At 38.7% G+C, this 15,953-nt stretch overlaps 1 protein-coding gene across 6 annotated transcripts in view; it reads left to right on the top strand.

The window, feature by feature from the left end:
• zmiz2 (zinc finger, MIZ-type containing 2) overlaps positions 1-15,953 on the top strand; it is a 38,764-nt gene that overhangs the window by 9,449 nt on the left and 13,362 nt on the right. For 3 of the 6 annotated variants that reach the window (XM_044332950.1, XM_044332947.1, XM_044332948.1), the window contains exons 3-12: positions 2,755-2,872; positions 4,915-5,117; positions 6,951-7,119; positions 9,761-9,979; positions 10,665-10,880; positions 12,026-12,109; positions 12,211-12,388; positions 14,394-14,535; positions 14,767-14,845; positions 15,754-15,885. In XM_044332950.1, the coding sequence (XP_044188885.1) occupies positions 2,755-2,872; positions 4,915-5,117; positions 6,951-7,119; positions 9,761-9,979; positions 10,665-10,880; positions 12,026-12,109; positions 12,211-12,388; positions 14,394-14,535; positions 14,767-14,845; positions 15,754-15,885 (1,540 nt within the window). Of the gene's footprint in view, positions 1-2,728; positions 2,873-4,914; positions 5,118-6,950; positions 7,120-9,760; positions 9,980-10,664; positions 10,881-12,025; positions 12,110-12,210; positions 12,389-14,393; positions 14,536-14,766; positions 14,846-15,753; positions 15,886-15,953 lie in introns of all 6 variants that reach the window. The other 3 variants (XM_044332952.1, XM_044332949.1, XM_044332951.1) reach the window with 2 other exon arrangements.

Raw genomic sequence — 15,953 nt, 5'->3', positions numbered from 1 at the left:
TTTGTTCCCACCACAAATGAACCGCTCAAGAACTTGTTTGTGACCGGCATGAGAACACTTCCTTTAAAGGGTGTTTGTTTTGGTCCGCACTCGAGTATGATAGCTGTGTTCAGATCTGCCCAAACGAATTGTGCCAAAGAGGAAAACCAACCAGAGTCCAACTCAACTGTGACTAAACTACACAGGTTTGAAAACACCCTTAAAGTGGGTAGAATCAGCAGCCCCCATCGGGTCCCTATTGCATTGACCTATCACTGATATTTACACCCCTGCCTCTGCTTTCGGCTTTTGATCGGTGGTTATATCTTTATCAGTGTCAATGCCCTTTTGCAGTGTTACCACCAGTCACTGAAGAGCGGAGTGCACACTGTGTTATATAAACCTGTCCGCTGTAGCTGGATAAAAGCTGGATAATTTTCAATTTCAGCTCCGCACACAGCCTCTTGTCATCTGCAGATACCGGCCATTCACTGAGTCTGACCTGCCTGTAGAGAGGAGAGGTTAATAGCTTATAGATTTTTGTATGCGTGAAGAGAAGATGAGAAAATTACTATGCGAAACACTAACAATAGTGTGCTCTGATAGTCTTTTATTATATTATGTTATTGTTGACTTTATTCTTCACTTTCTTGAACAGTTATGGGAAACACAATAATCACAGGTCCCTACTTACAAAGAAAGGACGGGAAAAAAAGTAGTTTGTAATAGCCTTCATATAAATGAAATGTGATTTAAAAATGAAGCAAAGCAATGGTGAAATTTAACATTCATGAGAAGTTTGAGAGAAAATCTTTTCATCTGATCTGGCACCTGATTGCCTCGCCAGGTGCATTGATGCAATTTACCTTAAATTTACCGTAAAATATTTGTTATTTAAAGGATATGACTGGTGATTTTCTATATTTTGCTTATTATCAACAAACAAATGTATACAAAGCGTCCGTTGTTGTGCAAATACTATAAAAAACACGTCAGTGAGCCACATTGCTGCACTAGGTGACATGTTCCTTCATTATGAAGAGTTTAGTCATGTTAGTTTGTTTAGAAACGGCTCCAAAGACTAATAACAGTGATCACATTTTCAGTCTCTGGAGAGTAGTTCTGTGTAAGGTAGACAACACTGAGCATGTGCGGGAAAGCTGTTTAGTTTACAGAGCTTCACTAGCTTGTTGTGCTACATATCACGACCTCTTGACTTTGTATTACATTGTAAATTTCTCAAAGAACTTAAGTACAAACATTGGGTGAAGTCAGATTAAGCAGCTTTGAGATTTTTACCTGTTGTATATAAATTCAAAACAGCACTAATTCACGAGTGCATGCTTGGGTGGTGTCACAGCTAAACCTGTAGTTGAAGAGCTAAAACAGAAAATAAGTGTGTGCTGTAGCGTAGTTGCTCTGCAGATTTCTTTTAAGTAACAAAGCACATAAAGACAAAAAAAAAAAAGAAAGAAAGAACTGACAGCCAACTTCAGACTTACAAACTGTGAAGGCAATCGATTGTTGAGTTTTCTCCGTTCAGCCTTTTTGAGGCAACGTGATTAGGTTTACTCAAGCCAAGACATTCTTTAACTGAGCGCAGCCACAAAGCCTGACGACTGCTCCGTCTCTCTACCAGAAAGCGATGAAAGAGGGATGTGACATGACAAGCCGCCTCAGAAGATGTAGCCGATTGTAGAAGAAAAGTGTGAAAGAGATAACAACCCAGTAGATAAATTTGATCTTGTATATCTAAGATAAGATAAGATAAAATAACACTTAAATGAACGGGGGGGGGGATAAGGTGTTATAGCAGCACAAGAAGAAACAGAAACACAAAAAGGATGGAGCAAGCAGAGGAATAAAAGTCTAAAAATGGGTAAAAACTACCCATAAATCAAAATTAAATTAAAGACAATACAAAAAGTAAACAGTGCAGAAGTTCAGAACAAACTGGTAACAAAGTGGAGTGGTATAATATAATATGATATAATAATAGGTACAGAATAATAACTATAGGGTGATAGAATATACAGTAATTATAGAAATGGTGTGATAAAAAGTGAAACAACAGAAATGTAGTACGGCAGTGTATGTAAAGTGACAAGCAATACTGAAAGTGACAAGAAGGAAATATGTTGGACCATACATAGTACAGTCTACTGAGATAGTATGATAATAACTGTAGACTATAGGATAATGCTAAATAAATAGAAATCATATATAATAAATAGGTTTACATAATGTGTTAATTACAGTAAGAAAGTGTAAAGTGTAGTTTTACATTGTATTGTACTAATAAAGTAATATCTCTTAACAACAACAGCAATAATAATGTCAATTATTATGATTCTTTTCCAAAAATTGTGTAAAACGTGCAGTGAAATATTAACAAAACATCAGTTCTTGTGGTAGAGATTTCAATTTCAGTCACCCTGCAAATAATGTGGTGTGACAGTAAAGCTGTTGTGGTAGTTTCCTGTTGAGGAAATGGTTTACAAGGAGGAAGCAGAGGGTAACCTCAACCGTCGCATCAATAAACCATGCTGCAGCTGAATTAGCTTATTAGCCTACCAAGGTAAATGTTGTGCTGCTGACCTTTTTTAATCAACACTACCGCGGTACAAATGAGGCCTAATATGAGGAAATAATTAAACGAGCTCTGTGATATTTTGATGCTGAACGGTTATTGATTTACTGTGAATTTTGCCTGGATGAACGCTCTCCTGAACCTTCCTAACCATTGCAGTAACTCGGCTTCATGTCCCTCTGCAGCAGTGACGGCCCCTTCCTAAATGACCCAGTCTCCTGGCAACCAGGCACCAATCAGCACGCAGGATCTCTCTCTGTAGTAACCACAGTGTGGGGCGTGACCAATCCCACACATAGCCAGGTAACACATGACTCAATACCATGGGACTCTTTTTTTCTCCATGTTTTATGTACTGTAACTATACAAACCCACTAACAACAGAAACATGAGAGGAAGAGAAGCAGCTTTATTCTGTATCTAGTATTTATTCTGCATCTGAGAGTAGAATATCAAATATTTATCAAAATACTAAAAATAAAAATTTGGACTTAAGAGAAATATTTTTTAAAATCCCTTACTCAGACTCTATTAATATTTTTTCTTTACTCTTAAAAGTCCAACCGAAATTAAATTGCATGTTTGTCTACTACAGCATACATCTCTGCTCTATAAATCACTTGTGTTCTCTTTTGAGGAAAAATCTGACATTTATATTTTAAAGGACTGCACCGATTCATTGATTCATCGTTTTCTCTGTAACATGTCAGAAAAAGCATGGTATGATTCCCCAGAGCCAAAAATTATGCCTTTGAATGTCTTATTTTGTCTAAACAACAATCAAAAACCCAAAGATACTCAGTTTATAGCTTGTATTTATTCAGCTTCTGAGAATAAAGATTCAAATATTTATCAAAATGCTAAAAGTAAAATTTTGGACTTGGGAGGAATACTGTATATAAAACCAAAAACCAAAAATATTCAGTTTACTATCATGTATGACAAAGAAAAGCATTGCATCATCACATTTGAGAAGCTAAAAGCAGCTAATTTTTAGCATATTTGCTTGAAAACGACTATTTATAATCAATTCTTTGATTATCAAAATAATTGCGAATTACCTTTGTGGTGATAGACTAACTGGCTAATTTTTGCAGCTCCAATATTTAACTTCTTTTTGTTTAATTATGGATCCCCCTAGTTAGTTTTCCATCCATGTAGCTGGAGTCCTTGTGTAAATACAGCAAATAATAATGCTCTGCCTACGCTATCGTAGGCAGAGCAGAAGGTCACACTGAGCCTGATTGCATCTGGCTGCTCAACACAAGAGCCACAGACTCTGAACAACAACCCACATTAGCTTTCTTGCTAAAGTCTCCTTCTAATATAACAAACATGAACACGTCTAACACTTTAGCTTGTTGAATGAGCCACCAAACAAACATTCACTAACTGCTAACATCAGTTAGCAGGCTAGATAGCTAATTAGCTGCTCAGCTGCAGCACATTAAACAGCATGTAAACATACCTGCAAATGTCACTTTGGGCCCCTTAGATGGTGGTTTGGTTCTTACTCTTTAATACGACTGCCAACAGCACACTGTCTGTCCATGACTTGTAGCTACAGCAGTTTGTTTCTGTTCACATGGAGTAACACCGGTAGTCTGCCAGCTGCTGTCAATCAAACTCAGACACCGACATGCCTCTCCAGCCAGCTGAGATAAAAAGGATCATTTCTAATATTTCCCCAAAGACCCTTTCTCTTCCTTAAAATAATACAGAGTGATTAACAATACATTTAAAACACACTTTGACAGTATTTTTACTGCAAAAAGAGGCTAAATGTGATATCAGTGGGACTTTAAATATACCGTACTCCTTAATTAATTAGTAAACACTTTATTACTAAACTAAGTTTGAACTTGTGAGCAGCTCGTGCACTGGCTCCTGGAGGTCTGGAGACGAGCACAGACCTTCTGAGACAGGAAAACTGTTTTAAAGACTTCTTACATATATAACACACACATTTAAAAAAAACCAACAGTAATCGTACGATTTGAAATCAGCTGGTGTCAGTTATTTAAAATGAGAAGTAATTTGTGTAACTGTTTCTAGAACTGTCTGTCAGTCTTTTACACATCATAACAACTGAGACATTTTACATTTTATGGTTCTCACAGTAATAAAACAGACATATCAGTCTCTTTCAAACCACAGTGATGTACTTTTGCATCAACTTTTTCATCATAGGTTAAGTGTGACTCTGAAACTGACTGTTAAGTGTGCTCTTAACTTCTGTTTCTCTCAAAATACCCTTTGTCTGACTGACGTCATACTACTTACTTGTCACTTTGTGGTTCATATGACTGTTCTCTGTGATAACACCTCTGCTGTTTCCCATGTAGGTGTTTGGTGCACCCATGGGTCCGGGTGAGAGCTCTGGCAGTCACATGATGCCTGGTGGAAGCCCTGGTATGGGCGCTGGCATGGGCTCCCAGTTCATGGGCCAGCAGTCGTACGGAGACGCCGTATCGAAAGGATACGGCCAGCCAGTCATGTACGGACGACCCAGCGCCGCTTACAACCCGGGCTCAGCCTACGGCGGGAGGTACACTTCACACATTTCTGTTCACTAAATGTCAACAAATTTACTTTACTTGATACACATGCAAATGAATATAACTCAGCATGTTTTAGAGGTACAAGAAACTGGATTTAGAATCACTTTTCTTCCATATTGGCTGTAAATTCACATGTAAAAGCATATTTTTGAGTAATGGCAGAGTCTCAAATAATACCAGGGTTGTGTCCAGAACAACTAAATGAATTACCTGTAGACTACAACAACAACTCACATGGTAAATTTAGTATTATGTCCGTTTCCACAGCACTAATTCCATCAATACAACAACAGAGTCGTATCATACTCACCACTCTGCTGCTCTGTTTCTGTTTTAGACTTTTCTTTTTATCAGTGTTAAGTTATTGTCAACAGAAATGAACACTTCCTGGTGTTTTTTCACGATAAAAGATAATGTATTATGAGTCCCAGAAGATCATTAAGTTTAGTAACTTGTGTGGTTTTTATATTCTTAACATGGCACAAGTTAATGTCTTGTTCGCAGAAGATATTAATCTTGTGTGCACACAAGATTAATATCTTCTGCCAACAAGATATTAACTTGTGTTTTTTTTTTTGTTTTTTTTTTTTATATGGCACAAGTTAATATCTTGTGTGCACAAGATTCTTATCTTATGCCAACAACAAGATAATATTCTGTGAAAACAAAACATCATCTGTCAGGACTTCCGGATTCCTATGAAGTGAAGGTTGCAGAACTTTACATGTGAAAATGTTTCATTCATGGTCCCAAAACATTGTTTGGAGAAAAATGTAACATCTGACATGACTCTTGATCTACTGATGGAAACAGTTCTGTTAAAATGGACTTTTATACTGAACTTATCAAGACATCATTTATTAAAACAGGCCAACATAGAGGACGTGTTGAGTTTGTATTAAGTTGAGAACAGTTGAAATTAGATATAAAGTCTTTTGAGAATTTACGGTGTATGTAGGAATACATGTGATATACTGTGCAAAGCATTTATAATCATCAAAAACATCAAATAATGACAAAAAAAATCGGAATTATACAGACTTCTCACAGGTAATCCAGATACCAAGATGCTATGGGCTACAGCTGATTAGTCAGTCGTCAGAAAAACAACTTCTTAATTATGAGAATTTGCTGCCTATCTTTTACTTGTGTGATAGTAAACTGATTTTTAAAAGTGTTGGTTGGACAAAAACAAGCAATTTGAAGGCATCAGGAAGTTGTGATCGGCATCTTCACTTTTTTGTGACGTTTTCACAGACTGAACAATAAGTTGATTGATTGGGGAAAACTAATATTGTTCCCTTTTTGGACCTTTTTTTGCATGTAAACACTGCCAAACTGATTACAACTCTGCATTCGAACCAGAAAATAAGTAAAAAAAAAACACAAAATAAGAGCAATAAACAGCAGCTGATGAAGCTGACCACATTCATAATTAACATTTAGCTTAAAAAACGGAGTTCCTGAACCTTTTAACACTAATCAGTTCTTGTTGGAATGAAATTAAAGCCTACATGGGACATTATTGTTCATTCCTGGCTTTGATGCTCCCATCATGAATGAAAATGAAAACCTCCTGAATATGATCATTGAACAGTCTTGTATATTTTTATGTTAGACTACGCTGTTTATTACATGCTTACGTGCTTTTGCTGCGGGGGTTTTTGCATCAACATATGTCAGCATGGCTGCTCTCACCCACTGTTCTGACTCACGCTCATGACAAAACACACACTCACACACACACACACACACTCTTGTACACTCAGTTCACCAAGTTCACATCCCACTCATCTCCCCGTCTTCCCCTCTCCCTACAGTTACTCTGGTAACAGTGGAGGTGCCGGTATGGGCGTTCGTCCTCCCTCAGACTTCACCCAGGCTGCCGCCGCCGCCGTTGCCGCCGCCGCTGCCACAGCAACCGCCACCGCTACGGCGACTGTCGCAGCCATACAGGAAAAACAGAACCAGGAGCTGAGCTACGGCCAGGTGAGCACACGTCTCCGCGGAGGGCAGCAGCGTCTTTTAACCACATCTCACGCATCTCTTTCAGCTGATCAGCAAATTAATATATTTAAAACCTATTAAAGCCTGTTTGTTCAACACTATGAGACCAGTAGTCTTCAGTTCACCTCCTCTGTCACAACTTCAGTTTCCACCAGCCACTCAGAGGGAAATTTTGATTTTAACTATGTAAAAATTCCCAAAATTATGTAATTTTCCACTTATTCTTAGAATTAGTCAAGTCACTTTGTTTATAGAGCACATTTAAAAACAACAGATGTTGACTAAAGTGCTTTACAGAGAAGAGAGAAGCAGAGGATCAGAAGAAAATTAATAAAAATGTAGAATAGAATAAATCAAATTTGGATAAAATCATAAAAACACAGCAGCACTGCACAGAGAATCAATAAATAATAAAGCAGTCATGTCTTAATGATGACTTTTAAAAGGCTAAAGAACAGAGAGACGGGTTGTAAAGATATCAGTTGAGGATCCACAATGTGGAGCCAGTAGTGGAAAACGACCAGTCACCTCTGGATTTTAACTGGGAGTGTTTTAAATGAAGAGCAGTGATTGGTCAGCAGGTCTGAGGTCTGAGGAATTCAGATAATCTGGTGTCGGTCCATGCAGCGCTTTAAAATCAAATAAAACAATCAAAGAATTGATTACACACAGGGCTGAGTATCAATACTTGATACCTTTTAAGGTATTGACCAAAATAACCCAGAACCAAGTAGTATCAACACTTCTCTAGTCAAACGATATCTGCGTTTGATCCTTTTTGTACCCAAATCTAGAAAAAAATGACTATTTATGTGGTTTTGCTTGCAGCAAATCATCGCAAGCGTTCTTAAATTTAACATGACGTGTGATTGGTTCACTACTGCAGCAGCTACAACCCAAACAGTCTGTGGTGATAATACTTCACTGTACAGTAATTTAAGAAGTATTTCAGTAATTTGAACACTTTCAAAATGTATTTGTGTAAAAATCATTTGGATGAACAACTGAATCACATTCAATGGGTATTGAATGAAGTACTCTATTGGTATTGGTATTACTTTAAAGGTATTGATACTATAATTTTTTAATGATACCCAGCCACTGGTAACCAGTAAAGAGAGGCCAGTAGAGGGGAGGTGTGGCATCTCCTCTTGGTACCACTGAGGAGCGGAAAAGGAAAAATTCCCCCAAAAAACTTTTATCGGGTAAAAAACCGACAGACAGACAGGAAATAGATGTTGTTCATACAGAATAGACCAGGTTTAAAAATGAAACTTGTCTTAAAAACTCCTAAAGTTTGACTAATGAGTCAAATGAGGAACACGCCATGTTAAGATTAATTCTATCCAACATTTGCATACTTCAATATATTGAAACATGTAAAAGGAAAACTTGTATAAGACATTTCCCCCACAGTCATGTTGACAACATCAGATATGCTATTTGTGCTATTTGTGATATAATTCATAAAATTTAAAGTTTAAGTCCGGATTCAGACTGAAAACAGCAGGACGTGAAAATGTCGCAAAGGTGATGGAGGCGCGACAATGAAACACGATCCAGGAAGTCTAACCTGTGTCTCACAACACAGAGAAACGTTGCCATAAAAAGGTTTACGTGTAAATTTATTACACGTGTTCTTACAATTAAGAGCACAAACTGTCTGAAGTGTTAAAAAAAAAAAAGTTGTTTCAGAGGTCAGTTTGGAGCGACCAGCGGTTACAAACTGTACGTGTTTCGGAAATTTATGATGATAAGTTGATTAAAGGTTTCTGTCCCATCACACACACAACATTAAAACATTTAAGACAGTATGAATCAATAGTAAAAAAAGTGCAAAGCATATAAATTACCAATTAAAATAGTTCTGAATATCTACATTTGCTGGTAAACTTTATAGAAATGTTCTCATTATTGGAAACAAAGAATGTGAACATTGTATCGGACAACCACAGATGGTTCATATATACTTTATACGTTATATCACAAATATAAATAAACCGCGAGGGGGAAATGTTTTAACGTAAACTTCTTGTTATATGTTTGGATATATTGAAGCAAACCTTGGATACGATGAATCACGCCGGGGTGCGGTCCTCCTTACTTTACAACACTGCAGTCGGCGCTGATAAGAACTTTTTGACTCATAAGTCAAAGTTCAGAACCGTTTCTCACCAGTTTAATACAAGCTGCCGTCCCTGTTTGGAGCAGTGATGTGTAGCTGCGGGGCTGTGGGGAGCAGATTCATGACACATGCTTCTTATTAACAGCAGAGACATCACATAATTTAACACTGCTCTCTCCTGCCAGACTATTTACACTATAGACTACTTATTTACATAATGAGAGTCACTGTAGAAGCACACACTGTCATGTTTCCTGTGGAAGAGCTGTAAAACATAACGTTTCCAGCTTAAATTAAAAGTAAATACAGGCTGTATGAGATGATATCTATCAAATCTTTACTTGTTCTGAAGATTTTTATGTAAATTAAACCCTCAAAAACAAGTTCTGAGCTGCTTTTCCCTCTCTGACACTGTTTTTCAGCCTCATGTACTCTCTGTACCGTCTGCGGTGTGTTTTTGTTTTCACTCCCGCTGTCGTACTTCCCTTTCCCTCCCAGATGGGTGGAGCATCCTCTTACAGCACCCAGTTCCTGTCTCATTCAGGCCCACGCGGCCCTCCTGGGATGAACCCTGGTGGGATGGTCCCTTCCAGGCCCGGACCTCCGCCTTCCACAGCGGGCATGTATCCCTCTCACCCTGCCCAGACGCAGAAGATGCCCCAGCATGGAGGTTATCCGGGCGGACAGCAAGGCCTCAAACGGCCTTTTCATTCAGAGGTCAGTGTGTGTGTGCAGAGGGTTTATCAGTGGACTCAGTAGATCCAAACTGAAATATCTCAACAACTGTTTGATGGATTGCTATGAAATTTAATACAGACATTCATGGTTCCCAGATGATAAATCCTACAAACTTTGGTGTTCCCCTGACTTTTCCTCTAGCGCCACCAGCAGGTTGAAGATAGTGGTTTTGTAGTGAAAATGTCTCAACAACTATCAAATGGATCGCCATAAAATTTGGTTCAAACGCTCATGTTCCCCTCAGGATGAATTGTACTAACTTTGGCGCCGTCAGGTCAAAAATCTTATGTGTCCAAATGCAGAACCAATCAGATAACAGCTCCACTTTAATGGCCTGTTTAGGGTTGCAATTGATGAGTATTTTTTATTATTACTGTCATGTTTTGTCCTAAAAACTGTCCAAAACCCAAATATTATATTACAGATATTCATTTTATTATCATGTTTGACAAAGAAAAGCATTAAATCATCACATTTTTGAGAAGCTGAAACTGTTAGAAAAAGAGATTAAAACAATTATTCAATCATCAAAATAGTTGCAGATTAATTTTATGTCAGTCGACATTGTTGCAGCTGTAGAAAAAATGCATTCTATGTGAATTTTATTTCTTTATTTGTCCATTATCTGCAGTCATGACCGGACTTTCTTCTTCGTCTCTTGCAGGGTTTTCCGGGGCAGCAGTACGGCTCCGGCGGGATGTCGGCGTACTCTAACCAGCCTCTGCAGTACCCCGCCGGTCCGCAGCAGCGATGCGCCCCCTCGCCCTCGTACCCCTCCGGCCGGATGCCTCTCATGGGACAGTACGCACACTCCGGATCACACAACCCGGCGCAGTTCCCCCCCGGAGCCGGACAGCCCAACCCTCCGCAGTATTATAAGGTGATAATCAGTCACACTGCTTCACAAATTACATCCAACCAACACTGGATCAGGATGTGAGAGATTAAAAAAGTCTTATGACCTCAAACATACTTTAGCATTTCTGTGTTGACATTTATTGTTACTTTATATATACTATGATATACTGTACTATATATATATATATACAGTAAATCTGTCCAGAGAGCTGTGAATGAGGGCAGCTCATTCTTTATTCAAGTCTTTAATGGCCTTTTGTGTTACTTTGTTTTTATTATTTCCACAGTAAACATATAAAGATTATACATACAAGACAAAACAAACACATTGACAATAACATCCAGACAACAACATGTTCAGTCGATGCTCTGCAATAAAAAAGCAAAGCAAAGCTCAAAATAAAGGCAGTTATCTCACCAGCACATCCTTCAGCTTTTTATTGATCAATTGATATTCTTTTCTTATATAATAAAGAATGTGATAAATATAAAGGAAAACTAGTCGTTCCTGTAAACAAGTATTTATTGAACTTTTCCACATGAATGAACAGAGGAAACGTCTTTTCAACAGCTTGAACTGTTTTGAAAAATCCTAAGACTGCAACTATTGATTATTTTCATCACTAATCAATCTGCTGTTTTTGTCCTTTATTAATCAAATAATGGTTTTGTTTTGAAAAAAGGCAGAAAATTGCTAAAAAAATATAACATAATTTCTTTACTGCTCGTGGTTCATGGTGATGTTTTCATATGTTTGTTCGGTCCGATCAACAGTTTAAAAGAAAAAGTTCTGTTTACAATCAAGTATGACGCAAAAAAGCTTCAAATTCTCACGTTTAAGATGCTGCAACCAGCAAAAAATGACTAAAACGATTATTAATTAATCAAAATAGTTGCTGATTATGCTCTATTCTTGTATATAATGTTTGTAATCTTAAGTGTTTTGTAATTTGGTTGTCCATCCCGATGTTTGATCAAAAATAATCAATAGGGGGAAAAAAAATAAAAATGTGACCAAACAAGTCATCAAACAGGTTTTTAATTTCCTGGTTTCTCATGAAGGTTGTTGAGAACTTGGCGAACGCAGAGAGATCTAATTTCTACTCTTTTGGGTCCAGATGGACGGATCGTTAGCTGAGTGTCATGTTTCCTGTCTGTGTTGTGCAGTCGGAGCCGTTCAACGGCCAGGGCGGCCTGCCATCTGGAGGAGCAGGAGGATACAATGCCTTCACACAGGCTGCGGTGAGCGGGGTAAGTCACATAAACTCAGAAGAAGCCTTTTTTAAAAGGATCGACGGCTCGGTAGATTTTGAAGTTGTGAACATACGTCCTCCTCGTCTCCCGTCTCTCAGCCAGGCCGGGGCGGAGTGATGCCCGGGTATCCCAGTTCACCGATGGGAGGGAATCCCACGCCTCCCATGACACCCGGGACCTCCATGCCTCCTTACCTGTCCCCAGGCCAGGACACGAAACCCCCCTACCTTCCCCCGGACACCAAACCCAACATCAACACCCAGCAGCCCTCTACAGGTGAGACCAGGAAACACTCTGAACTGTAGTTACAGGAAGAGAAAGAAGATACTCGCTCACACATTCCAGTGTGGCAGTAAGAGATCTTTTTAATAAGCTTAAAATGCCTTTTACATATCGTTTGTGTTTCCACCACATCAGTGAAAGATATGATTTCTCATCGAGAAGCAGGAAACAACAGCAAAGAGTTGTCTGTTCTTTGTGTTTACTGCTGCGTAACGCTGATGTTTGAAAGGATGTAATGAATACCTGTTGACAACTTCCTCACACTCAAACACAGACAGACTCAGGAAAAATACTGAATGATTGAATTAGACTCTAAATTCATGAAGTTTGATCTGAAAAACACCTCAAACCTTACTACCTCAAGATGATACTTGAAGTTTATTTTTCTCTTTTTCTTTTATTCATTTTCTTGTCTCTGAAGTTTTATTAGTTCAGTCTTTTTAGTATTAGTAACCTAAATAATTGACCCAGCTATAACAGAATTTCAGTGCCATTATTTACAACATATATTTGAGTCATATGTGACAAATAAAAAGCTTGAACTTTGAATCGTGATTAAATGAAAAGGAGAAATGCAGATGTGTAAAAGGAGACTGAAAGCTTTAGTACAGCACTAAAACTCTCTTATCTCGCCCTTTTTTAAAAACATGTCAGAAAGCTGACATCACCTTGTTTTAAACATTAATAACCAACAATAAACGTCCGTCTCTTGTTCTAATATTGATGCGAGTGACTCACAGTATTTGCTTATTTTGTAGATGAAGAAATTTGCAGCAGCTGTTGAGTCTGTGTTTGATCAATCAGCCATTTTCAGTCCAACAAACTCTGCCTCAATAGTTTCTGAACCATCAGACAGTTTCACCCCCAGAGTAGGGACACATCTAGTCCCTCAGGGCATCTGCATGTCTGGAAAAAGCCTTAAAAAACAAACCCTCTCTCTCTCAAACAAAAGTAATCAGTTAGACACTTATAGTATATGTTACTTTACACTCCTGCAGACTTGTATCACTTGTTTCAGATGGAACTGAGCTTCTCCTTGATCTACTGTGTCTTGGATTGTAGCTTATTTGTACGTCGCTTTGGACAAACGCAGCAGAAACCCTGATCATAAACATAATGTGGACATTAGGCACTAAAAGTAAAGTGAGAATACTTACAAAAATATTGCTATAAATGGTTTTAATTTATCAATTAAATTCTTACAAAGTTGAGTAAACAGCAGAGTAAACACAGTTTTTCATGGTAACTCGCAGGTTGTAGGTTGTTGAATCTTCTTCTGTGGATTTATTATTTAGGTCGTCACAGGTGCTTCTTCATGTTAATCCCAGATTGACTCCATGATGTTGAGATCAGGGCTCTGTTGGGGGCCGAACCAAACCATCTGTTGCAGGACTCATCATTCTTCCTGTTGCTGAAAATAGTTCTTTATGACTCTAGCTGTGTGCTCGGGGTCACCGATCAGACGTCTCGCTGATGGTATTGCATAATGGATAAGAATCTAAACGTCTAGGGTGGCTTAAACTTTTGCATAGTAATGTAGGTCAGGCGATGTGAGACTATGGCAACCCTGAATCTACACATCAGTAGCTAGAAGTGTCAACTTTTAGCAAAAACTTTGAAACAATTCATCATTTTTTAATTGGTTAATCTGTCTGTCCATTGTCTGCCACTGCTCACAATCAGGACACGTTAATTTGATCCATTTCTCACCAGGAATTATTGTTATACAGCTAGAAAAGTACTAAATAAATAAGTCTCGGCCATTTCGTCTCTCCTGGTTTTCCATCATACTTGCATACTTTGGCCGCTATGATTGTGAAACAGTTATTAATTGCAGTGTCTGTGGTGTTAAAAGTGTCTTATGTGTAACTTGGTGAATGCTGCAGAAACCTTGATTCCTCTGATCATAAACACAGATAACACAACAGAAGTTCCTGAGTTCCTCAGAAGTTCCTGTGGTGGAAACTCTCTAAACGTCGCCTCCTTTTTCCCCTCCCAGGTAACCCCAGCGACGACCTACGTCTGACTTTCCCTGTACGTGACGGCGTCGTGTTAGAGCCGTTCAGACTGGAGCACAACCTGGCTGTCAGTAACCACGCCTTCCAGCTGAGAGACTCTGTCTATAAAACACTCATGTTGAGGTACAAACACTGATTTCCAATCACACACACACACAAAGCTGTGACTTCTTTATAACTTCCAATGTAACATAATATGTGGCTTCAGTGTGTTTTCAGAGCAGCAGAACCCTCCCTGTTTGTCTTCCTGAGTGATAAAGACACAAATTTGAAGAAAAACAATTGAGGAATGTTTGATAACCCCACCCAGCCTCCCCCCCCCCCCTCATAGTTGTGTTGTGTCTCCCCCTGCAGACCGGATCTGGAGCTGCAGTTCAAGTGTTACCACCATGAAGACAGACAGATGAACACCAACTGGCCTGCATCTGTACAAGTAAACATCATCCTCTTTACTCTGGATCTCACTGCTGAGTCTAGATGGTGTTTGGTTCTTAAAGGGAAACTTTGGACCCTGTTTTCTCATCTTTTTGTGTCTAAGTGACTAATGGGGACAACAGTTTTTTAAACTGGTCCAGTAATGAATGAGAAACAGGCTGCAATGTAATCTGACGGTGGGATAATGCCCCGTCAATGTACGTCCACTAAACTGTTTTTGCCACTGTCTGTTTGTTATTGTGCCTCGCTCAAGGAGAAGTCTTATTCTGAAATCTTCAGCCATTACTTTGAAAATCTTTTAAATAACTCTAGGCTAAACTCTCTGTACTCCAACGCAACAAAATCCTCCCGACACTCCTCTCTCCAACTCTGTCATGGCTGAATATTTAGCTGAGAGGAAAGAAAAGTTTTATTTCTCTGTCTTGTTCTTTCCAAACAAACAAACTTTAGTGGACTTACATTGACGGGGCGCTATCGCCCTGAAGGATTACATTGCAGCCTGTTTCTCACTCAATATTGGACCAGTTTCAAAAATCGTTGTCCCCATTAGTCACTGAGACACAAAAAGATGAGAAAACAGGGTTGAAAAATACAGAAGTTTCCCTTTAATGAGTATTTATGGTTATTTGAGGCTTTTTGAGACTTATTTTCATTGTAAGGCTTAATTGTGTTAAATATTTCTTCACCTACACGTACTGTAGAGATTTCATATCTCCTGGAACGTGCTGGTGTCCAGCATGCAGAGATAGGACCAGTGGAAATTAAAAAATAAACCAGTTAGCATAGTGTGTTATAGTGTTAATGTTGTCATAGCTTTTTGGATTCAACTCTTACTGTAACTTTGACAGCAGCTGGATGAAAACAGAGAATAAATGAAGTGTTAACTCTGTCTCTCTCCTGTCTCAGGTGAGCGTTAACGCCACTCCTTTGTCTATCGAGAGAGGCGACAACAAAACATCCCACAAGCCCTTGTACCTAAAACAAGTGTGTCAACCGGGTCGTAACACCGTGCAGATCACCGTAACAGCCTGCTGTTGTGTAAGTAGCCTTGAAATGACTCCTGACTGTCTCTGTTTGTGGTGTACAGTCAACTACAGTGCAACATA

This window comes from Thunnus albacares, chromosome 18 (genome assembly GCF_914725855.1).
Source record: "Thunnus albacares chromosome 18, fThuAlb1.1, whole genome shotgun sequence".
Classification (NCBI taxonomy): domain Eukaryota; kingdom Metazoa; phylum Chordata; class Actinopteri; order Scombriformes; family Scombridae; genus Thunnus; species Thunnus albacares.
This window is presented reverse-complemented; position numbering and strand designations above follow the sequence as displayed.